Source organism: Rhinichthys klamathensis, unplaced genomic scaffold, assembly GCF_029890125.1.
Source record: "Rhinichthys klamathensis goyatoka isolate OS25496 unplaced genomic scaffold, OSU_Roscu_1.1 h1tg000133l_1, whole genome shotgun sequence".
NCBI lineage: Eukaryota > Metazoa > Chordata > Actinopteri > Cypriniformes > Leuciscidae > Rhinichthys > Rhinichthys klamathensis.
Window position 1 is genome coordinate 3,176,698 of NW_026606668.1, and position 25,214 is coordinate 3,201,911.

General features: G+C 36.9%; 1 protein-coding gene across 1 annotated transcript; it reads left to right on the forward strand.

The window, feature by feature from the left end:
* Positions 1–343: 343 nt before the first annotated feature.
* Positions 344–21,342, forward strand: uba6 (ubiquitin like modifier activating enzyme 6). The gene is made up of 32 exons (XM_056256883.1): positions 344–424; positions 1,349–1,431; positions 7,347–7,441; positions 8,183–8,211; positions 9,004–9,098; positions 9,362–9,473; positions 9,604–9,684; positions 9,763–9,885; positions 10,135–10,258; positions 10,345–10,448; positions 10,531–10,593; positions 10,691–10,767; positions 11,878–11,944; positions 12,043–12,186; positions 12,594–12,661; positions 13,802–13,961; positions 14,069–14,146; positions 14,235–14,416; positions 14,493–14,598; positions 14,690–14,779; positions 16,581–16,661; positions 16,740–16,868; positions 17,051–17,102; positions 17,190–17,253; positions 17,382–17,451; positions 17,593–17,664; positions 18,454–18,577; positions 18,681–18,874; positions 18,990–19,117; positions 19,213–19,300; positions 20,494–20,588; positions 20,772–21,342. The coding sequence occupies exons 2-32, from the start codon at positions 1,394–1,396 to the stop codon at positions 20,920–20,922; spliced, it is 3,084 nt and encodes a 1,027-aa protein (XP_056112858.1). The 5' UTR covers positions 344–424; positions 1,349–1,393; the 3' UTR covers positions 20,923–21,342.
* The last annotated feature ends 3,872 nt before the right edge of the window (positions 21,343–25,214 follow it).

Genomic DNA, 25,214 nt, shown 5'->3' on the forward strand with positions numbered 1-25,214 from the left:
ATCCTCTGACCAACAGGATATTTAAAGAAGTTTATTGCAAAATGTAAAAGGTGCTTGAATATTTGATCAGAATACTGAGCTGTTTTAAAATGACCATTTTCTTTTTGCACTTGAAATATATATATATATATATATGGCGAATCATAAACATGACTATTTATTATATAAAAAAATAAATTATTCACTTATCTTTTTTTTCTTCTATCTGTAGTCCTTAAGTTACTGTGTATTATTGTTGTTGTTACTGTGCACTGAAAGCATATTTTGTCACCAAGACAATTTCTTTTTATGTATGGTGTTGCTTCAATAAATGATTCTGAGTAACCCATTCTAGGTGGCGGTAGATAGTTTCCCACCACGAAACCCCAGCGCGCACGCGCAGTAGAAGAAGTGTGCTGCTCCCGTTCCTAGCGCACATTGACAGGTAGCTAATACACAGCTCTCTCTCTTTCTATGCTACAGACCCTACTTTAAACCACGACTCACTGAAATCAAGCAATCACAGCCGCAAAGGCGCATTTGGCTGAGTCGTGCCTGCAGATTTGATTGATTTGTTTATAGTTAAACAGATAAGCAAATTTTGTGAACAGCTCAGTTAGCCTAAGTGCTAATGATACATAACAGTTAGATATGAGTAAGCAATATGATGAACTAATGATTTTATTACATGTTTAACGATCTACAATTAAATATGAAATGTTTTTGTGATGATGTGATTTATATTGTTTTCAGATCATTATTTAGAGCCTGTCGTCTTTATATGGAGGATATATTATACACGTTATGTCTGTAATTTCGTGTGCCAGTGCTCAAATAGATTTTTTTTTAAGAAAGTCACAATGTGTTGATTATTTCCCAAGTATATGTAAGTTATGTGAAGCATGACGATGCATAAAACCGAACTGGCACTGCAGGCAGAATTAATTGTCAAGTCATTCAGGGCTAAAATGCTCAAGGAAAACCGGGACATATCAGGGGATTTTAAAGTGGTGTCATCTAACGGCTGGAAAAGTTATGGAAATGAGTACAGTTTCAAAAGTTATGGTTTCTGTTGTGAGTATATTTTTTCTAAAATGTTTCATTAAGCCATAGAGATTTGCCTATGAATCGTTCTTTTGAGTCGGTTCTTTTGACTGAATCAGTCGAACCAGTTTACAGATTGGTTTGCCAGTCATCCTGAGGTGCTCGTGAGCAGGTCATGTTGATGTAGGGCTACTGTAGATAATGTCTGTCAAAAGGGTCTGAAAAGTAACATGTGTGACATACCCAGATCTTTGAAAAAGGAGGTTTGCACAGCTGTAAACTTCAATTGTCAGCGCTGAATAGATTCTCTTTATCTCTCCTAGAGAATCTTACAGAGGAACATCTGGACACCCCCTCTCCCCTTCCCACTATGGCTGACTCCATGGATATAGATGATTCTCTGTACAGGTACACTGTAAATACTGAAGCTGAAACACTCTGGCCCTGTTTACACCTGGTATTAAAGGGGTCATATGATGGTTCTAAAAAGAACATTATTTTGTGTATTTGGTTTAATGCAATGTGTTTATGTGGTTTTAGGTAAAAAAAAAAAAAGTCATTATTTTACACACAGTTTACATTATTGTTGCACCTCAATGCCCTGCTTTTCTGAAACGCCTCGATTTTTACAAAGCTCATTGTTCTGAAAAGCGGTGTGTGCTTTGATTGGCCCAAAAACCTTAAGCGTGTGATGGAAATGTCACGCCCCTTACCATGTGGAACAAATTCTTAAAATATGAAAACATACTTAGAGGCTGTGTCTGTGAGTCAGAAGCGCCAGAATGAACTTGGAAAGATGGAATTACCCCACTTTTTAGAATCAGCCTTTGTGCACAGCCGGCCTTGTACTCTCGCAGGTTCTGGAAACAGTCCTCCGAAAAATGTGCAGCACACATGCGAAAATTTTAGTTGTACTGTTCTGGAACAGTGTTGTAAATAAATCTTAAGCACTGTTTTCTAATTGTGTCCTCTTTTGGAAGGTCAAACGAAGTAGTTTGGCTTTCGCAATGAAAAACACAGCATCTCCACGACATGGTGGCGCCGGCGGCAATAACACAGCGAGAATAAAAGTTACGCCTTCTTTCTTTGCGTGTACATTTGGGCGGTGTTATGAAACTCATGTTTTATAAACTCATGGAAACTCATGGCATGTTTGAACAAAGCGTTTTAGAAAGGCATGGCTCAGCCTTAACTTTTACAAAGAATATCTCTTTAGGAGGTTTGACACTTTGAGCATTGTAACTCTGCAGATCTTATAGGCTACATGCACAAACGGCTACATAACACTAGCCTGGGTTTCCCCATACTGCCTTCCCGCAGCGCGATTTTATTCACGCTGCTAGGTAGTCTGGATACCATGGACCACATTTTCGCCTCATTTAGGGAACCAATCACAGAACGGGGAGGGAGCAGCAAGACGATGACGACGTCTATGCGACACACCGAAGCAGTTTGTTTATACCTATGGATCCAACATGGCAGCAGACGCGAAGTTACCTTTCGATGCGGCCGTTTCACACATAGGTTTCACACCGCAAGCATGAGCGGCACTTGAGCAGCGCGTCAGCGTAACTACATCGTCACTGCAGCTGCGCGAGAGTATTCACACTGGAAGCGTTTGTACAGTGTCACAGCAGCGGCTCCAAAGCTATAAGCGAGCAATTCTTTACAAAGACAACTATACATTTGTTTTTAGAAGTTGGTCATTTATAACATTGATAGTCTTGTAGTTTGTAATGGGGAGGTGTACAACATTCGCATATAAATGTTAAACAACAAAACAACCCAAAAAATGGCTCCAATCTATTAGTTTCAGTCATACTTTCGATATGTTTACAAGACTGCAAACTCCGCGGATAAAAAACAAAACACACAAATAAACCGCACACTCAGGTTTGATTTGGGTTGTGCTAGCCTATGTAGCTGTCTGTGTGTTACATAAACTAAAAGAACGTTTATATATAATATTTGCTGGCTAGTTTACTTTAGTTTTTTTTTAATATATATATGTAATACACAACTTTCACCCAAACTGAATAATTAAAAACAAGTTTTTACCGGGTAGCCTAAATCTTCTATAAATATTTTTGAGTCTTTATTTTCTTTTATTTGCCTACTCAAGTTTTTGTTAAAACTCACTAGACATGCTTATTCTGTGCATTTTGGGCACTTTTTGTGTGAAATCATATTTACTTTTGTCCATCAAAAGTGTGCTTTCACTTTAATTTAGCGTGAGCAGAGCAGCAAAACCAGATTCGACGGCGAAACCCCCGCTTCACTGCTGCTCACGCGCTCCTCCTGCTCCCGGTGTGAATGCACTCATGGATTAACATGCACGGCGAAAAAAATACGTGCCGCTCACGCATGCGGTGTGAAACGGCCGTTAGATACACGCCATCGTTTACACATAAATCTCTGACCGACCCATCGCCTTCTTCCTCATCTAATTTCTGTCGCTCTACATACGTCATCTGGTATAATTGAGATGATTGGCTATGAGCTACGTCAAAGTCCTTTTAGGCAAGTCATGCCACTCGGCCGCCATCTTGGCAACGCCTCCGGGCAGCTATTTCGGACTAACAAGACCAGGCTCCTATCTAAATGAATGGGCAGAGACCCAGAACTGCACTTTCACTGGTCACCGGGACATAAAAACTGCATGTATACAAACTTAATAAAATATGATAAAAATCGCTGAAAAAGTGTGATGACTTTGCTCCAAAATAAGGTTTAAAACGCCTTTTTCCCCACAGGTTATACTTTTACTGCGCATGCGCAAGGGTTCTCTCGCTCTCTGTCGTGCGCGCGCTACTGCTCGCTCGCTCTAGATTCCGGGAGATTTGAACTAATTTGCGGTCATCAGGGAGCCGCTATCAATCTGCGGGAGACTCCCGGAACTTCCGGGAGACTTGGGATGTCTGATATTTACACAACTAACACATCAAATCTGCCGCCTTTTCAAACAGTAACATATTTTCCGCTGTCGCAAACCTCAACTGTGCGCATGCGTCGGTGGAACCAGACGATAGGCTTAAATGTTTTCCGGCTTGACTGTTAAAAGCAGACGATTGGCTTTCCAGCGGGAGGGGCGGGGCATGTGCATACAACCGCCATCTTTGGCGTTACGGGTTTTCCCTATATAGTTGTATTAAGGATTGGGGAAGTGGCATGTCTCTATATAAATAGTCTCTGGCTACGTACAGGTGCATTTGATAGACATTCTTAGCACCCAATAAACGGCACCGGGGATTCGTAAACCACGCCTCAAATACGAGAAAATGAACATGTGGTTCCCAGACCCAAGTCTCATTGAGACTTGGCTCTGGGAACCACGACGCAACGTTGCCCAACGTTAATGTAAGGCAACGTTAGCCTTACGTTAGCCAGGCTAACATAACACACTAAAGAAAAAGGAAAACAAGAAATCGCATCATATGACCCCTTTAAGATGCGTTTTGGTCGATCGGATCTCAAGTGGATGACCTTAAATACAGGTGTAATTGGGGTCTAAAACATTTTGAGCTTGTCCATTTTCGACCACTTCCAGAGGTAGTCGAAAATGCATTCGAATGTGTTTTAACGACCACAAAAGACCACCTACTCTCCGCTTACTGACCTAATACGTAAACATAATGGGAAACGGTCTAGCCAGACGGGATTTAAAGTTTGTCGACTGAAGAAACAAGTTTGGTTTGAAGACAAAAAAAAAAACTACCAAGTTCTCTCAGCATTCCTAATTTGAAGTGATTTCTAACACGCACTCACCGTGTTTTGCATGGTCTTGCAGCTATCAGAGCAGAAACGAAAGCCAATGCTCTCCGTATGTTTTTCCGTTGTCTCCAGGCGCTTTCATATGTAAATTGTGCGAGGTTATTTCATCCATTAGATCGAAACCCTCCCCTTGAAGAAAGCATGACAGAAGTGGTTGAAAGTGAACAAAAGAGAACGATTAAAACACCAGGTGTAAACGGGAATGTGTCTCCCTCGTCTACTTGAGATCCTATCGGAAAAACACATCTTAATACCAGGTGTAAACAGGGCCACTGAGACAGAACTGAGACGGGCTTTGCTTTCTGTCATGTATAGAGTCTGATTAGTTACAGTGCCCCTATTATTGATTTTTGAAAATTACCTTTCATGCAGTGTGTAATGTAGCTGCACGTGAATGTAAACAGTCTGCAAAGTTGTGAAGCTGAAAGTGCATCTTAAATAAAGTTAGTTTATCTAAAAAAAAAAGAGTCGACTCTGAACCGCTCAAACGAGTCGTTTAGAGTTTGAATCTATTTTCGCGAAGTTCACACGTCACGACTTACTACATTTGCATAATGCCTGCCTACGTTCTGCGTGGAAGAGGACATCTTGCTTGTTCATGTGGATATCATGTCGTCAAGACTCTGTGCTCTCCGCTGTGAAAGTAAATTGGGTTTATTTTCACTTCCAAAGTATGAGACTGTGAAGAATCAGTGGTTAAAGTTCGTCTTTACCTCGATACCACAGCAGTAGAATCGCAAACTTTTGCTGTGTTCCTTTCATTTTACTGACAACTGCTTCTCAAATCTCGGAGTTCAATGCGGGTTTCGCAAAACACTTGCTGTAGATGGGTCTGTAGCCTACCCAGTTTATTTGGACTAACTTGCTCCTCAGAATCACATCCTGTAAGTATGACTAATTATTGATGTATATCTACCGGTGTTTAAAATATTTAGTATTTTACTACTAAAGTCGTTCTTACTACTTTGAGTAAAGATAAAGGATGGAGCAAGATGTGTTTTACCAACGTTTATGTTACATCAGTCATTCACGTTAGAGTTGGCTATTGTATGCTCTAGCCTGTTATTGATACAGTTTCCACATGTTCACCGCAATAAATTAGAAAAATACACATCGGTTTGTTGTTGGACATACACTTGGTAATGCTGATGGTGAGGAATTACATTTGCAACATCTCACAATATACCCCAAACTGAGTAGTGTATCACTGGGAAACGTCCTGCTCAAGTCGTCCTTCCGATGGAGGTTCGGGTTGAATAACTAGTTAAAGTTTAGTTATGGCAATGGGTGTTTTTGTTTTTCGATGTGCGCTGAACGCGGTAGACCAGTCACAACAGACTGAGCTGTCTGGCCAATCAGAGCAGAGTAGCTCGCGGAAAGGAGGGATTTAGAGAGATTGATTCATCCATGGAGTCTTTTGAGAATCATTGAAAAATGTGGTGATGTGCAATGTTTCTTATGAGAAAACAGTTTTTTGACCTTTGCATGTAAACCTGTCGTAGGAGACCTCCAAAACAAAATTAGGAGACTTTAAAATAGCATAATAGGGGCACTTTAAAGGGATAGTTCACTTTGAAATTAATTTTTGATATGTTTTAGCTTACCTCAAGGGCATCCAAGATGTAGATGTCTTTGTGCCACAGTATTTTCAATTTTGATATTTTTAGGTCAAACCGTTCTTGTCTGTCAGTCATATAATGCAGGTCTATGGTCACCACCTCAAAGAGCATGCACAGAGAAGTCCAAATTAAACATGATTTAATGACTCGTAAATGTAAGTACACATTGATGGCCTAAGACACGAAACGAGCGGTTTGTGTGAGAAAACGAAAAGTATTATATCGTTTTAACCTCTTGTAAACACAGCCACGTCCAAGTGTTCTGATGGCGTGGGCACTTCGGTCTTTTCCGGCAAGCGCCGGAAGTGATCTCTCGCTCGTGTACGTCACTCATAAATTTTTTTTTTTTTTTTTATTTTTTTTTTTTTACAACGGTTTAAACATCCCGGATAAACGCAAATTAGTACCCTTTTAATTAGCCGTCTTACCTACAATCTCTGTTCTGTGTAAACAATGAGTGACGTACACGCGCGAGAGATCATTTCCGGTGCTTTCCGGAAAAGACCGAAGCGCCCGCGCCCTCAGATCACTTGGAAGTGGCTGTGTTTACAAGAGGTAAAAACTATATAAATACTGTTCGTTTTCTCACACAAACCGCTCGTTTCGTGTCTTAGGCCATCAATGTGTACTTACATTTACGAGTCATTAAATCATGTTTAATTTGGACTTCTCTGTGCATGCTCTTTGAGGAAGTGACCGTAGACCTGCATTATATGACTGACAGACAAGAACGGTTTGACCTAAAAATATCAAAGTTGAAAATACTGTGGAAACAAAGACACCTACATCTTGGATGCCCTTGAGGTAAGCTAAAACATATAAAAAATTAATTTCAAAGTGAACTATCCCTTTAAGAATCTGATTCAATCCTACTTTTCTGCTCCTAATTGTGTGTGTGTGTGTGTGTGTGTGTGTGTGTGTATGTGCGCGCAGTCGGCAGCGGTATGTGCTGGGGGACAGTGCTATGCAGCAGATGGCCCAGTCCTCTGTGCTTGTCAGTGGAATGGGAGCTCTTGGAGTGGAAATAGGTGAGTGGTGCCAATGTCCATCCACACACCACTTCAGTTCTTTTTTCATATTTGTATTTCATTGTTTTACTATTTACATGCTTTTAAAGTCACCATAAAATCAAAATTGACAATACTTGTATATATATATATATATATTTTTTTTAACATATTGCAGTATTTATTATAAATGATTTATCCAACCATGCAACCATGCTATGTATATTTATATATATATATATATTTTTTTTAAATGCATGTGCTCTGGTAATCTTTAATCAAAATAACTTCCACTATCAATGAGTTCTCTTCTATCATGTTTACTGGCGCGAGGACAACCTGTCACTCACAAACCACAACAGTCCAATAAATTCCCCTTGGACAAAATCAAGTCCCACCCTACATTTTTTTTTTCTTGATCGAGAAGCTTTCACTCGGATATACATCACAAAATGGAAGAAAAGACTATCACAACTTCTGTTTCTTGCCGACTTTAAAATCTCTAGAAATTGTAAATGGCTCTATACTTAGTACAAGGGTGTTAAAAGGATCTAGTTTCTAGTATATCATGATCTGAGATATCAATGATTCATGTATATGTATTTTCTTTAGTTTTTCCTCCAATAAGCTCATCGCTTCCTTATCCTATGAGTTATAATTGTCATACCATGTACCTCATCTACAGTTTAACCATTTAATTTGTGTTTAGTGCTGTAATTCACGCCACTTAATTTCTAATCAAAAATCTCTCATCTTGTGCAGCAAAAAACATTGTTCTGGCAGGAGTGAAGGTAAGATAAATGTCTAGATTTCATTTTCTTCTTAGTTTTCTATATACAGAAAAATATATACACAGAACATTTCTATATACAGTTTTCATGGCATTCAAAAAAAATCATGGCTAAATTATATATTTTTTACACTGCTGTTCAAAAGTTGTATTTATCGTTTTGAAAGAAGTCTCTTATGCTTACCAAGGCTGCATTTTTATATATATATATATATATATATATATATATATATATATATATATATAAATACAGTAAAAACATTAATTTATTATTACAATGTAAAATAACTGTTTGCTATTGTAATGTATTTAAAATGTTATTTATTCCTTATTTTTAGCAGTCATTACTCTAGTATTCAGTGTCAAATGATCCTTCAGAAATCATTCTAATATGCTGATTTGGTTGAAAATGGTGAAAATGGTTGCTTAATATCTGCTTAATATTTCTGTGAAAACATTGATATCATTTTTTCAGGATTTTTTGATAAATCGTGAGTTCAAAAGAACATTTATTATTGAAATAAAAATATTTTGTATCGTTAGTAATGTCATTACTGTCATTTTGGAACAATTTAATGCATCTTTGCTGAATTAGAATAATTTCTTTCCAAAAAACTTACCCCAAAGTTGTATAGTGAATTTGTTAGTTTGTATAGTGATTTATATTAATTTTCAACACCTATTATCTATAGTATATTGTGTATCCTCTTTTTACTGTTATAGGCTACTTGGACTATTTTCTGAGCAGTTACTTTTCAGTAGTTTTATGAGATTTGCACATGTGTGTTTGTAGGCAGTCACCCTTCATGACAGTAAGCGATGTGAAGTTTGGGATCTGGGCACCAACTTCTTCATCAGAGAGGAGGATGTGCAAAGCCAGAAGAAAAGGTACACTAAAGTTGCTTTTGTTACAAGCAGACTGAATTCAATCCCTTTTTTGGATTGAATTTCCAGAAGAAAATAACTAAATTGTTATATATATATATATATATATATATATTTCCCGTGATGTAAAATTTTGGTCATATCCACCCTTAATAAAGTTAAAACTCTACATAAGTGTCTTTGTGGCTTAACCAACTCTAGGTTGTTAGTTGTCTTTTTTTGAATAAAGCTGTGCAGTGACCACAATGATTTTCTCTCTCTCTAAGGGTGGAGGCTGTCCATTCACGAGTGGCTGAGTTAAACCCATATGTTCAGGTCAGTGTGTCCACTGATGTCCTGGATGAAAGCACTGACCTCAGCTTCCTGAAGAGATACCAGGTCAGTCTCCATGAAAACTCCAAGTTCAAAGTGCAACACTCATTTTACATTATTTACCATTATTCCAATTAGATTTTTCTTTATGTTCATATCATACTTAATGTGTCTATTCTTGTATTTATTTCTTTAGTGTGTAGTACTAACAGAAACAAAGCTGAGCTTACAGAAACGAATCAACCATTTCTGCCACTCTCTGCAGCCTCCGATTAAGGTACAGATATTCCAAGACATATTTGCACATAGCTAGAACTCTCCGTTTGGATGCTTTAAAAATGTGTTTTTGGTGCAGTTCATTGGCTGTGATATTTTTGGGATCTGCTCGCGGGTGTTCTGTGATTTTGGGGAGACGTTTGAGGTGTCTGACCCTACTGGAGAAGAACCAAAAGAAGTCTTCATCCAAAACATCAGCCAGGTAATGAAAGCACCTCACTGTCTCACCTTCACATTACTTTTGGCATGTGTTCACACTTGGCGTGTTGGGTTCGATTAAAACGATACCATCATATGTAGTCTACGCACATACAACAAGTGCATTTGTTTTAATCTAACCAAACCTGCCAAGTGTGAACAGATGCTTAGCCTGAATGCTGAACTTAATCAGAAATGCTCAATTCTGTGATATGGGTCGCTTTTTAACTTCCTGCTTGGCATCCAATCACAGGGGAGCCCTGGTGTTGTGACGTGTATGGACAGCCGGACACACGGCCTCCAGACAGGGCAGAGTGTGTGTTTTAAAGAGATCAATGGCATGAGTGAACTCAATAGTTCCACACACCAAGTTACGGGTATGAACACAAACTCTACCTTCATCATGCGCAATGATGTACTCTGCTGACGTACTTAACACTCTTGTCTATGTGTGTGTATTTAGTTCTGTCTCCCTACAGTTTTGCAATTGGAGATACATCATCATTCCAGCCATATGCTCATGGGGGAATCTTCCGCCTGGTCAAGATTCCCAAAACCTTCAGCTTTGTATGTTAACACCAACTTCAGTTGTTCTGTTTAATAGTGGTAAAGTATGAGTAACTCTTTTCTTTATTTATGGTCTGTTTAGGAGACAATGGAGCAGCAGTTATCTGATCCTCGGCTCCTCACTCCAGACTTCAGTAAACCCGAGGTCAAACACAGGCTCTCTCATTGTTGGAGTCCAGTTATGTTTATTGACATGAGAATCATTCACTTTTTGGCTAAAAAAATTTACCCTATCCATTCAGGTCCCTCTGCAGCTCCATACTATCATGTTAGCTTTGGATGCTTTCCTGGAACAGCATGCTAGACTCCCCAGCATCGGGTAAATAACTGTTTTCCTCTTTCAAGCTGTGCCTAAGAAACCTAGCGAGCTTTACCAATAGCAGATCACTATGTTTTAAATAGATGTTGTCCTACATTAGACGTGGCATGATAAAGCAACCAGGTCAAGAGGGTTTGGTTTATTATAGTTGTGATGCACCAAAATTTCAGCAATCGAAATTGTTTTGGAAGGGTCAATATCATTGACCGAAACAGTCAGCGTTTTTCCGATGATGCGTTTTGACTGTTTCAGCGTCTATTTCATACACACAACGTGCATTTTATACAGGACCCAATGAAATCTATTTTATTTTTTTCAAAACAAATGTTTTTTTTTCCCCATATTCCATTTCAATAGGCTTTATGCACAGCTTCAATACTTCCTGAACTTTAGCCAGCTCCTTTGTTTCCTGTCTGCCATTATTGGACAAACTGATTAATCCAGGTGTGCCTGATTATTGTTACTGAGGCCAGGCACACCTGGATTAATCAGTTTGTCCCAATAATGGCAGACAGGAAACAAAGGAGCTGGCTAAAGTTCAGGAAGTAGTGCAGCTGTGCATAAAGCCAATTGTCAAAAGCATGTATAATCAATTGAATTTTTTTTTTTAAAAGTTAAAAAAAAAAAATTTATAATACAAATTTGATAGGGACCTATGAAATGTTTTAATAATAGAGCCCTATGAAATGTTAATTTTTTTTCTGGAATTCTGTGTTGTCTGTTTTAACTTTTCTGGATTTATGAGTTAAGACGGCACCCTGAACAGCATACAGAGTTCAACTACCCAAATTCAATTACCAAAACCTTTTTACAGTTTTAGTTTTCTGGCTATATGGAATCTTAAATTTTGGTTTCGGTGCATCACTAGTTTCTATTTATGCAACATTGTGCTGAATAGACCCGCCCAAAACTGGTAAAAATTGTGGTTCCACATACAATAACTGTACATTAAACGTCAAATATTTTCTAATTGGCTGTGTCATTTCTCATTCATTGTGGACAGACAAAATGCTTGTTGCATTTTTTAATTCTCTCTTTTTATCTCTCTCTGATTATGATTGACATGGATAATTAAAATTGTGATGTGTTTTTTTCCTCTTTTGTGTGTAGTTGTTTGCAGGATGCTGAGCTGCTCCTGAAGTTCACAGAGGAGATCAGCAAAACACTTAAAAACAAAGTCATTTTTTGTTTTGTTTTTCTTTTTACAAACACTGTCACATCCTGTTTTGCACTTCTTCACACTTCCATCTTTCAATTTAAAATGTGTGTTGTCAGGTATGCATAAACCAGGATCTGGTGAGGTGTGTGTCGCGCTGTGCGAGGGGATGTCTCTCTCCTCTAGCGGCAGCGGTGGGTGGTATCGCTAGTCAGGAGGTTTTAAAGGCTCTCACTGGAAAGTTTTCCCCTCTTCAGCAATGGGTAAGTCAAAGGTCAGATGTTCTTTTGTCTTTCAAGTACACTACCATTTAAAAGTTTGGAGTCTGAAAGATTTTGAATGTTTTTAAAAGAAGTCTCTTGTACTCACCAAGACTGCATTTATTTGAACAAAAATACAGAATATTATTGCAATTAAATTTTTCTAGTTTTATAATATTTTCAAAATTAATTTCAATACATTTTAAAATGTACGAAAGTAACCGTTTAAATGTCTTTGCTGACACTTTTAAATCAGTTTAATGTATCTTTGCTAAATAAAAGTATTCATTTTTTTTTATTTAAAAACAAAAAAAAAATCTTACTTACTCCAAACTTTTAAATGGTGGTGTATGTATGGCATTAATATGAAGAGATTGTATTAATTCTTTCTTATATGTGTGTTTATACAGTTTTATCTCGATGCAGTTGAGGTGGTTCAGCCCCTCCAATCTCTTCCTGCTGAGGAATTTGCCCCAAGGTGAGTGTGAAGCAATCTTGTTTTGTTAGTTCATATGTTTCTACTGAATTTTGAGAATGGTAATATCTCATGTTGTTCCAACCCCGTAAGACTTTCGTTCATCTTCGGAACACAAATTAAGATATTTTTGATTAAATCTGAGAGCTGGATCACTCCTCCATAGGCGTCTTAAGGGATCGAAACTGGCCGGCCCAAAAGTTATGAAAGACATCGTTAAAATAGTCCAAGTGACAACAGTGGCTCAATCTCAAGTTTATCAAGCGACGAGAATACTTTTTGTGCGCAAAAAACAAACAAAAATAACGACTTTATTCAACTAATCATTTCCTTCTCTGTGGGCCGTGATATTTCACGTAGTGATATTGCGCAAAGCTTCTAGGTTGCACGTCACACGCAGGCTCACTATTGGCCGACGCTGGTCATGTGTGTGATGCGTGACGTACAACCTAGAAGCTTTGCGTAGTTTCACTACGTGAAATATCACGTAACAGCCGAACAGAGAAGGAAATGATTAGTTGTATAAGGTCGTTTTTTTTGTTTGTTTTTTTGCACTCAAAAAGTATTCTCGTCGCTTGATAAACTTGAGATTGAGCCACTGTAGTCACTTGGACTATTTTAACGATGTCTTTCTAACTTTTGGGCCGGCCAGTTTCGATCCCTTAAGAAGCATATGGAGGAGTGATCCAGCTCTCAGATTTAATCAAAAATATCTTAATTTGTGTTCCGAAGATGAACGAAAGTCTTAAATAAGACAAAAAGCTTTAAAATAAGCCAAAACAACTAAGGATCATGATTGTTTTGTTTATTTATTCAATTCCTCAACAACTTTTTTGTTTTGTTTTTTGGCGTTGAAGAACCATGGTTCTCACTTGAAAAATGAGGTAGCCTAATTTTGTTACTTCTAGACCTGGAAAAGTCATTTTTAATTAATAAAATCATTTTTGTTCTTATGCCAAGCTATAAAATATTTTTTTTCAGGTAGAAATTAGTGAGTAAAAAAAAACAAATCTTTTTCCAGGAAATCTTAAACAACTGGAAAAATCATGGAGCCTTCAAATATTGTTGTGGACAGTGAGGAGCTTGGAGTCAAAAAGGTTAAGGATCACTGCTTTAAATGTTGTTTTTGACGTGTGCTTGTAGGGGTGATCGGTACGATGCATTGAGGGCGTGTATCGGCGAGTCGCTGTGTTTGAAACTGCACAGTTTTCGAGTCTTTATGGTGGGCTGTGGTGCTATCGGCTGTGAGATGCTGAAGAATTTGGCACTTTTGGGTGTGGGATTGAACAGATGCTCAGGAGAGGTGGGGATATACATCTGACAGGACTCTTCATTTTTTCCCCCTTCTCATTTACTTTAATAACGGAAAGTTGGTACAATTCTTAGAATGCATTTTTTTTTAATTCCTAGATTTGCGTTACTGATCCAGATTTGATTGAGAAATCCAACCTCAACCGGCAGTTTCTCTTCAGACCACACCATATACAGGTATCTTATTAATTTGATAGTTTTTTCGCTCTTTCATTCATGAATTACTTCTCATTTATTTTTTGCCCATTGTCCTCCCTCTCTGTAGAAGCCAAAGAGCACTACAGCAGCAGCAGCTACATTAGAAATAAACCCAGAGCTCCAAATAGATGCTCATCTGAATAAAGTATATCCTGCTACAGAGGACATTTATAGTGATGCTTTCTTCTCCTGCCTCAACCTGGTGGTCACCGCACTGGACAACGTGGAGGCTCGGAGATATGTGGATAGGTAATCCATGATTTTTTTCAATGTATAAAGTGTGCTTCTTTGCACATTCTTTAATGGTTCTTTTGTGAACTCGCAGTCGGAGCGTATCCAATCAGAAAGCTCTGTTAGACTCGGGTACCATGGGTACGAAAGGGCACACTGAGATCATCATCCCAAACCTCACTGAGTCCTACAACAGCCATGTGAGTGTGTATAAGTGTTTATATAGGCTGTGTGCCAGTTTGTGTATGCATTGTCCCATGTTTTTTTCTCAACTGTGGTTGTGTTTCTTAGAGAGACCCACCGGAGGAGGAGATTCCGTTTTGCACTCTAAAGTCTTTTCCTGCTGTCATTGAACACACCATACAGTGGGCCAGAGACAAGGTCAGTAACACACACTCTTACACACATTACCTGGCGTAAATATTAGACTGATTTTTCAATGAGTGGATATAGCATATATAAAGTGTGTAATATTGCTGTTTGTGAATGTAAAATGTCTGCACAATTTTAAAGATTAAAGTGCATGACATAGTTATATAGTTATTGTCTCCTAAAAGTTGTAATTCAAATATGGTAATAGCAAATGCAAGCAAGCAAGCAAATTAGATTTATATAGCACTTTTCCAAACAAATCAATGCAGTTCAAAGTGCTTTACAGGCACACACAAAAAAATAAATAAAAATGTATAAGGGTTTATTAAAATAAAGAAAAACATTAAATTAAAAACAATGTAAAATATTACAGGAAGGCCAGACTAAAGAGATATGTTTTTAATTTAGACTTAAAACTATTAATATTTTCGGCACGTCTTGCTTCCTCTGGAAGGTTATTCCAGAGGCGAGGAGCGTAGCGGCTAAAAGCAGCATCACCAAATCTTTTAGTTCTACCGTGTGGTACTATTTAAAGAAAAGAATCTGATGATCTGAGAGTCCTTACAGGTTCATATACTGTAAGCATTTTTAAAAGATAGTCTGGAGCAAGTCCATGCAGTGCCTTATAAACTAATAAAAGGTTTTTAAAATCAACACGAAAACTAACAGGTAACCAATGTAAGGATTTCAGTATAGGTGTAATGTGTTCTCTCTTCTTGGTCTTTGTCAATACTCGAGCAGCAGAGTTTTGTATTAATTGTAGTTGATTAATTGTAATAGGGGTTTTGTTTCCGGTGCGCTGTAAGTGATAGACCAATCACAACAGACTGGGCTTTTTGACCAATCAGAGCAGAGTAGGTCTCGGAAAGGAGGGGTTTAGAGAGAATGAATCTTCGAACAATCTGTTTTCAGACTCTGAAAAATGAGGTGATGTGCAATATATATTATGAGAAGAATCACTGTACCTATTACTAATGTAATTATTATCATATTATTTAGTTATTTTAGTGTTTATATATATATATGAGTATAATAAATTACATAGTTTGGTGACCAAAAGTATTTGCTAGGGTAGCAGAAATATAGTTTTATTGTAATATTTTTGATGATTTGCGAGTAACTTTTTTAAAGTGTTTTCACTAAACCAGTTAATATTTAAGAATTTTAATTCCAGAAACCATCCATTTCTTTGTAGGTTTGCAGCTGTTTTAACATTGACTACTAGCTGACGGCTTATCCAGCGTTTTTTCTTTTTCCAAAAAGTTAAAAATGTCATTACCATCACCAATACCAAAATCCACATGAAGGATGATCAGGGACATGATTTTTATTCTAGGACATGCGATAAATGTTTTAATATAGACATAGTTAAAAGAAGTTTCATTTGAAAGAATCCTTAATTAAAGAATCCCTCATTAACCCTCCTTTGTGAATCTTTTGCACTCTTGATGGCTCACTTCTTAATTTCTGTGTGATCTTATTCAACACATTAAAAACAATCGCTCTGTTTTAGCGTATTTTACTTTCATTTCCAATGGTTGGTCAATTTTCACCACAAACAGCCACTGTGTGACTTTTATGACAACTTAGACTCATTAAATGAAATCCATTTTTTGTTTGTTCAGATTGTACATTTAAGAAAGTCACCCAGTTTTGAACAACTCCGAGGAAATAGTTTCTAATAGTTGGTCAAAAACGACTAAAAAAAGCTCAGATACAATCAGTTCGACTGGATCTCCTTAGAACTCCTAACAGTGTTTGGAAATGCTGCGAGTGATCTGATTTGTGGTCTTGTTTTTGTTGTGTATAGTTTGAGAGCTCTTACTCCCACAAACCCTCCATTTACAACATGTTCTGGCAGAGTCATTCATCACCTCAGGATGTGTTACAGGTGAGGATATATATTGCATGCTTACCTAAAGACTAATTTAGCCTTGTTGTAGTTTAATTTCATTGCTTGTGTGTGCAGAGGATGATGGCTGGGGAGAGTATGGAAGGATCATTTCAGGTCATTAAGTTGTTGAGTCGGAGACCTACTCAATGGAATCACTGTATAGCTCTTGCTCGACTCAAATTCGACAAGTACTTCAAAAGAAAGGTAACTGTCCTGCAGATGTTAATAGTGTAATGACCGCTATTGTTTTTGGCATGTAAAGGTATTTATATAATAGTTATAATGCTTTTAAATGCTTTATATTATAGTAGTATATTTCTCATTAAAAAAAAGTGTGTATGTGTGATGTTTACACAACATATCTCATTTCTACTTAAATTTTTCAGGCATTACAACTACTTCACTCATTTCCACTGGACACACGGCTAAAAGACGGCAGTAAGTCTCATGATTTGCTCACTTGTGCAGAGGTGCTGTATTAAAAGCCAATAGAGTCACGAAAAGTGTTTTTCCTCTTTTTTTCAGGTCTGTTCTGGCAGTCTCCCAAACGGCCGCCTTCTCCTATAGAGTTTGATCTCAGTGACCCACTGTGAGTATCTGAGTAAATATTCTGTTTATAGACTGTTACTCACAGTGATGGAGAGAAATGAGATTTAAAAAAAATAAAAAGATGTAATGTTTGGAAGTTCATGAAAAAATGTTTTTCTCCTTCATCAGGCATTTTGGTTTTGTTGTCAGCGCAGCTCGCCTTTTTGCTGGAATTTATAAAATTCCATATTCAGAGGAGGTAAAATATTTTTACATTTCAACATCTCAATCTGGGTTTGTTTTCTTTTTTTACTTGTGTGTTATCTGAATAAAATTCTTAAATTAATTTCTTTAATGTTTTGTTGTTGATTTTTCTTATGTGCTGTTGAATAATTCATAGAAACTTTCCTATGAGGCTGTTCAAAGTGTTTTAACTAAAGTGGAGGTTCCCGAATACAAACCAGCTGAAAAGGTATGTGTTCTTTCACCAGTTATTTATGTATTTAGTATTCAACCACTAATGAAAATGTTTGTCTGTGATGTATCAATAAAACAACCTAATGTTGAGTTGTTTAAAGGTGAACTTTTGAGAGGTTTTTTTTTTCTTACCAAGAAACTTCTCCTATTGTTTAACTGTACATACATAACGGTCAGTGCATTGATAGTAAAGGCATTTAAAATTTTCCCAAAGATTTATATTTCAAAAAGTGCTGTTCTTTTGAACTTTCTATTTATGAAAGTTGGTGAAAAATGTATCACGGTTTCCACAAAAATAGCAGTGCAACTGTTTTCAACATTAATAATAATATGAAATGTTTATTGAGCTCCAAATCAGCACATAGAATGATTTCTTAAGGATCATGTAACATGAAGCTTTGCCATAACAGGTATGTGTTATGCAAATGTGTTGAATTTCAGGAGGTACTTCAAGTAAATATTTTAGGTAAAAGAGGTTTGCCTGAATAAAAAAAGTTTGGGATTCTCTGCATATAGAATTGTTATTTTTGTATTGTGCCCTAAATATTGATTTCAAATCAAATCGCTAGGTCTTTGCTAATTTCTTCCCCTTATAGTTGCAATGGCATCATAAAATAAGTATCACCTATGGTGCAAAATGCAACAGACAAAGACATCTATTTGATGCATATATTAATAGACAAACAATAAAAATAAATTGCTAGACAGAAACGGCACCAGTGGTGCAGAAATTGCTCTCTTCCCCTTTAAGAAAATAACTACTAAGCATCTGTATTTGTATCAGCATATAGAGACAGATGAGTCTGTTAAGAAGCCTGATCATTTGAAAATGACAGTGAGCAGTGAAGAGGAGAGAGAAGCGATCTCACAGCTACAGGAGGCCATCAGCTCCAGCTTTATAACACCTGGTTTGTTGATTCTCATCCACATACTCTAAACCAAGATACCCAACAAATCCATACACTTTTTTCCTCTTATTTTGTATCTTTTCCTTTCTTTTTTTGTCTTTAGAGAGGCTACGTATGACTCCGCTGTTCTTTGAAAAGGATGATGACTCAAACGGACACATGGATTTTGTAGCGTCAGCGTCGGCTCTGCGAGCTCATATGTATGCCATCGAGGCCGCTGACAGACTACAAACCAAACGAATTGCTGGCAAAATCATCCCTGCTATCGCCACATCTACAGCTGCCGTCGCAGGACTGGTGAGAGATAAAAAAAAAAATCTGTTGTAGGGAAATCGTTTTCTATGATGATTCTTGTTGTGTTTAGTCCTTTGCTTTGTGTATTTATGATTGTGTTATTATTCATTTTTTGTAGGTGTCAACTGAGTTGGTAAAAGTCGCTGGTGGTTATGGATTTGAGTTGTTTAAGAACTGTTTCTTCAACCTGGCAATTCCAGTCATGGTGCTCACAGAAACCGCTCCGGTCAAGAGAACCCAGATCAGGTAACAGCAACACTCATGCACAGATTGGCACTTGTAAAAATGAATAGATATGTGTTTCTTATCTTTGTATAATTTGATCTTTTTGCTTTCACCAGAGATGATATCTCCTTTTCTATCTGGGACCGTTGGACTATCTTCGGTCACGAGGACTTTACCTTGTCTGATTTCATCAGCGCAGTAAGGGTGAGTACCACTTTTTAGCCTGAAGGTCAATAATGTCAAGGGCACTTTAAAGGGATAGTTCACCAGAAAACAAACATTTGTGTCATTATTTACTCACCCGCAAGTTGTTCCAAACCTGTATGAGTTTCTTTCTTCTGTTGAACACAAAAGAATATATTTTAAGGAATGTTGGGGACCAGACATTTGATGGCACCCATTGACTTCCATAGTATTTTTTTTTTCAATGGAGTCCATCAACTGTTTAGTCACCGACATTCTTTAAAATATCTTCTTTTGTGTTCAACAGAAGAAAGAATCTCATACACGTTAGGAACAACTTGACAAAATTTGACAGTTTTTCTCAGAGAACCAACTAAAAATTACTTTTTGAAAGTAGATAATACCCCCAATTTAATCATGATTTTCACCAGCTATGGATTAAACCACTGCTTACACTCTGAAATGTATTATGGGAGTGAATATAAAATTTTTGAATCTCCCATAATGTGTCACAATAACATTGTCTGCTGACGAATTTAGCAATCTTTTAAGCATTTTAACCACTTTTTCATAATTCTTAATGTGATAGAAATAATACAGTATATTTTACAGATAATTTAAAAAAAAAACCTGAACTTCATTGAAACAGCAATTTAACTGCAATTAAAAACACTTTTCTAAAATTTACTCTACTGTTCATTTTGGGGTCGGTAAGATTTTTTTATTTATTTAAGAAATTGATACTTTTATTCAGCAAGGATGCATTCAATTGATCAAAAGTGACAGCAAAGAGACTTTTACTTTGTTACAAAAAAAAATCTATTTAAAACTTTCTATTCATCAAAAAAGATGAACCATGAAAATATGAATCATGGTTTCCACAAAAATATTAAGCAGCACACAGTAAGAAATGTTTCTTGATCAGCATGAAGACTGGAATAATGATGCTGAAAATTCAGCTTTACCATCACAGGAATAAATAAAAAATGTTAAAATTAGAAAACTGTTTTTTAAATTGTAATATGTTACTACAGAACTCTTTTGATCAAATAAATGCAGCCTTGGTGAATCTAAAATATACATGTACATAAACATGATTTTAGTTTTTTAAACAATAGTCTCCTAAAATTACATTTAAGATATGTAATTAATTTAAGAATTAATGAATTATTGCTTAGTACATAGGAACAAACAGGTTGTATGCTTCATTTCAGGAGAAGTACGGAATTGAGCCCACTATGGTTGTTCACGGAGTGAAGATGCTGTATGTGCCTGTTATGCCAGGCCATAACAAAAGACTCAAACTGACGTAAGGCCTAACTAAAATAGCCTATTTTACATCGATTATAAAAATAATCGTACGTGTTTCAGCTAATGTGTGTAATTTTGTGCGACGACTATCAACAAATGCAATTAGAAAAATGATGCACGATCCTTTGTGGTTTTCTTATGCATTTCCATAACAATATCGCTATTTGCCTTCTCCTTGCAGAATGCATAAACTGATCAAACCTTCAGCAGGCAGGAAGTATGTTGACCTTACCGTATCATTTGCCCCTGAGGTGGATGGTGACGAAGATCTGCCCGGTCCCCCAGTGCGCTATTACTTCAGTCGAGAAACTGAGAGTGGCGAGACGGCCTAGCGCGAACACACACACATACACACACACACTCTCTCTCTCTCTCACACACACACACACACACACACACACACACACACACACACACACACACTCACAAACTCTCCTCCCTCTTGCTCTGTGGACCACAAGTGGAGTAGCACTTGATCTGACTCAATGTACATAGTAAATTTTTGTTTTCTACTGGTTTATTATTTTATTGCACAGCATTGTCTGTGCAGATGCCTTAAGATAATTATATTGTGCTTCAAAGTGACAATAATAATGGTTATAATATGAATGCTCTAAAGAGTAAAACAAAAAAGAAAGTGTTTACACAACTTCCCCAGGGCTTATTATTCTATGTTAGTCTCTTAAACTAGGAGAGGACTCTGTAAAAAAAAATCAATAGAGGGCTTGTAAAAGAAGAACTTTCATCATGAATCAGCTGTAATTTATTTGCACATGTTTTAGGAGGATATTGGGGTTTAAGAAGTTTTCAGTCACTGTAAGCAACATAAACACCAAAGATTTCACCTCTGGTTTAAAGTGTTTATCATTGGCATTCAGCGATGCTTCACAACTGGTTTCCCCTGAATGTGGCTGTCAGGTTCTTCATGATCATAGCTTTTTGCAAAAACAGATGAGGTAAAGATAATTGCTTCTGATGTTACACCTACAATGCAAAATGCATTTTGTAGTGCCACTAGAGGGCGCTATAGTTTATAGTATCCTTGTACCCATTTGCTACAATCAAATGTTTCTACTTGAGCGACAAGGCTTAAAGGATGAGACTCTACGTAATCGACACTGATATAGACATCATCCTGTATGTGAAGGTATATTAATATCACTTTAATAGTCCAGCCTGCATGTTGACATCTAAAATAGGCTTTTCCCAATTTCCTCGCTGCATTTAAAGTCTTGTTGATGTCATTGACTCCTAAAGTGAATCCTAAAGTGTCCTTTAGGCAGTTGGCTGTTGCTTAGCACACATGTGATTGGCAGTAGTGATCAGAAATCACACTCGCATAGACACACCTGACCCAACACTCCACTTTGAGCTTACAGTGGATATGTTCGAATGCACAAAGAACAGGAAAAACATGGACAATGTTTCTAGTTTGATCCCTTTAAATTAAACCTTCAGTTGCACAGAATTCCCTGCCATGATGTCCAGCATTTCCAGTTATAAGAAAATGATATCTGATGAAGCTAAACCAGTGATTGGAAAATATGATGTCATTGTGACTACAGTATTCAACAGAAAGTTAAATAAATCAAGTCAAAAAAAGTCAAAATGCATTTCCCTTTTTTTCCCTTCTGCTTTCTTGTATATTCCCAACTCTTCTAACAACTTAACTTGTGGTAATGTGTGGGAAAAATCCAAAAAGTAGCATGGATCTTCATTTGATCTATGGCAAGATCTGATCTGAAACCACTCTGGAGGTTTGCGCTGTGCCGAGTATATGGCACTCATAGTAATAATACTGTAATATAATAAAACAGAAAATATAGTGTTTAAATTTTTAGGGTCAGGAGGAAGACATCACTTTTATTCAGCAATCATGCATTTAATTGTTCAAAAGTGAAGGTTAAAAGTAAAGACATTTATAATGTTACAAAAGATTTCTATTGCATACAAATGCTGTTCTTTTGAACTTTCTATTCTTTGAAGAATTCTGAAAAAAAAAGTTTCACTCTTTCAAGCAGCACGAATGTTTGACAAAACCAACTCAGCATATTGATTTCAGAAGGACTGAATTAATTGGCTGCTGAAAATTCAGCTTTGCTATATAGAGGAAAAAATTACACTTTAAAGTTTTAATCATTTTTCACAATATTGCATTGTATTTTTGATCAAATCAATGCAGCCTTGGTGAGCAAAACAATACTTCTTTCAAAAACATAAAAAAAAAACGTACAGACAGTAAACGTTTGGTTGTGTATATTTAAGCTAATAGTGTCTTTTTTATTGTGTTTCATATTGTGCACAAGTCATGAAACACTTCTATGGTACTTTGTGACTTGGAGCATAAAAGTGAGTGCATGCACGGTGGTTTGCGATTGACTCTGAAATGTTTGATTCACGCCTCCATTCTTTAGAATGCAAACAACTCGGCTCTGTCTCTGTTCTTAGCACGGGTGCTGCTTTAAGGAGTGGAGTTTGACCTCTGGGTCACTTGGGACAGCATGTCTGAGCGTGTGCTTTCAGGACACGTATGCCTTTTGTTGTTTCTGCAACTTCATGCAACCACTTCAAAAATAAATCTCTTACATTGGATGGGTTGAATCAATAAAAAATCCTTTACCTACCTATTCACTACAACACAACAAAAACATGTTAGGTAAATGTTTCATAACATCTAAACTGTTTTTATTTATTTTTTTATAATTCTGAGTGTAAAAAATCACACATACACTAGCTCAGACAGAGGAGGAGGCCTCAGGAATTCAATTTACCCTGGAGTGTCAAATGAACTGCCTTCCACAGTCTGTCGGGTCAAAGATCACACCAAAAGTCTGCACCCTCCCCCTTTCCCACACACACAGTCAAAGACATTTAAGAGCACAGATGGTTAATGGCTATCTTGTTGAACATGCATAGCTACAAGCTTCTCGTTCTCCTCCTGTGCCTTCTTTTCCCGAGGAAGATGATGTAACAGAATAGCTAATATAGCAGTCTAGACACTGGACAGCTGCTTGAAAGCTCATATCATGCAAACTCATTAAAATGGGGGTTATAGGATCTTTGCTGAAATCCATCCATTAATTAGTTAGACCAACTACAAACTAGCTCTATTAATTAATTTCAACAAAGGTCTTATTAGCGTAATAGGATCTTTATTTTATTTCAGCTTAATTTACAAATAGGCTATGATAAGTAACGTTAGATTTGATTTCACATAAACACTGGTTTAAGTGTTCGAGTTAAATGCACTTTAAAGTGCAGGTTGACACGATATTTATTATCAGAACTGGATTATTTTTTCGGACAGTTTCTTGTTTTCAGCGGTACATTTGATCCAGTTTAAATTGTGCAAGGTTCTCTCTCCCATTCTCCAAACTTTTCGTCACGCTCTCTCTCTCTTCTCTCCGGGAATGTTTTTCCTGTGGTCCGCTGTCTGATTGGTCCGCTGCCTGATTGGTCCGCTGTCTGATTGGTCCGTTGCCTTCCGGGGAGACGCGGATTGGAAGACGGAGCTCGACATCTGGAAGGGAGGAGAGTAGTGATGGGAAGTCCGACTCAGTTCTGCGAATCGGTTCTTTCAAGCTGTGTTTTTCAATGAACTGGTTGACAACGATCCATTGGTTCTGTTACGCCATTGCCTACCTGACATCCCAGCATGGCATATGTACAGCATTATGTGCTATAAATAAGCAATAATGGCATAGCCTATAGGGCTATGCTTCCAGTATAATCTATAAACATGCGAAGTGTAATGACCGTAGTAGTAGCCTATCCCATTTCATCCAATTGCTCATTTTGTAATGTCGTTGAAGAACGACATTATTTTCACTTATTTTGAAATGATGTTGATTGCAATGTGTTTTGCTTTGACTTTCCTTAATTTTGGAAATTTAGGCTTTTTTAAATAAAAACAAAAACATTTGGAGTTTTTTGTATCACCTTTTTATAGCTGACGCCCAATTTAATCTTATAAGCCCAACATGCTGCACTAATCGGGGTACCCTTTAAAGGAGTTTATCTCCAAACATCTGTAGAAGCCTTTTTTTGGTGGCTCTTTGAAAATAGACCCTTTTTATTTGAAGTTTGTAATTATACATTATTCTTCCTTGCATAATTTTGCATTCATGAATGTAGTTTTCAAGAAACTATTTGAATTATTAAAAAAACTAAAATTGATTGTATTATTTTACTATTCTATGGCGTAAAAAGTAATACTTTAGCTCACTTCAGAATTTCATGTTACCCTAATTAGAATATTTAGTTTTTTTTTTACTTGTAAACGTATTCTTAGTTACAACAAAACATCCCCGTTTAAATGAAGTTGTAAGTCAAGTGCCCCAGTTACATTGTTGAATTGTTTTTGCAGATATTTTTAGTTAATAAAAACATAAAGTAATTTTGAATCTACATTAAATTTACATTTAAATAACAGTAATATTAATGCCATCACTATACATAACTATAAAAAACGTTTTTAATTTTTTAATAAAATGTTCGCTCATTGTTTTTCAACTCTACGGTCCAAATGAGAAGGCCCTCGAGCTCAATGAATCATTTGTTGAACCGCACTGTTCCGTGTTTTGTGAACCGGTTTAACTGATTCATCTAAAAGGTCCGACTCAAA

What these genes read in the sequence shown, in the direction of transcription:
- uba6 (XM_056256883.1), top strand. Translation starts at nt 1,394, where the DNA reads ATGGCTGACTCCATGGATATAGATGATTCTCTGTACAG. An exon ending in GCTTCCTGAAGAGATACCAG is followed by an intron (nt 9,474 to 9,603) that starts GTCAGTCTCCAT and finishes TTATTTCTTTAG; the next exon opens with TGTGTAGTACTAACAGAAAC. An exon ending in CTCCAGCTTTATAACACCTG is followed by an intron (nt 18,578 to 18,680) that starts GTTTGTTGATTC and finishes TTTTGTCTTTAG; the next exon opens with AGAGGCTACGTATGACTCCG.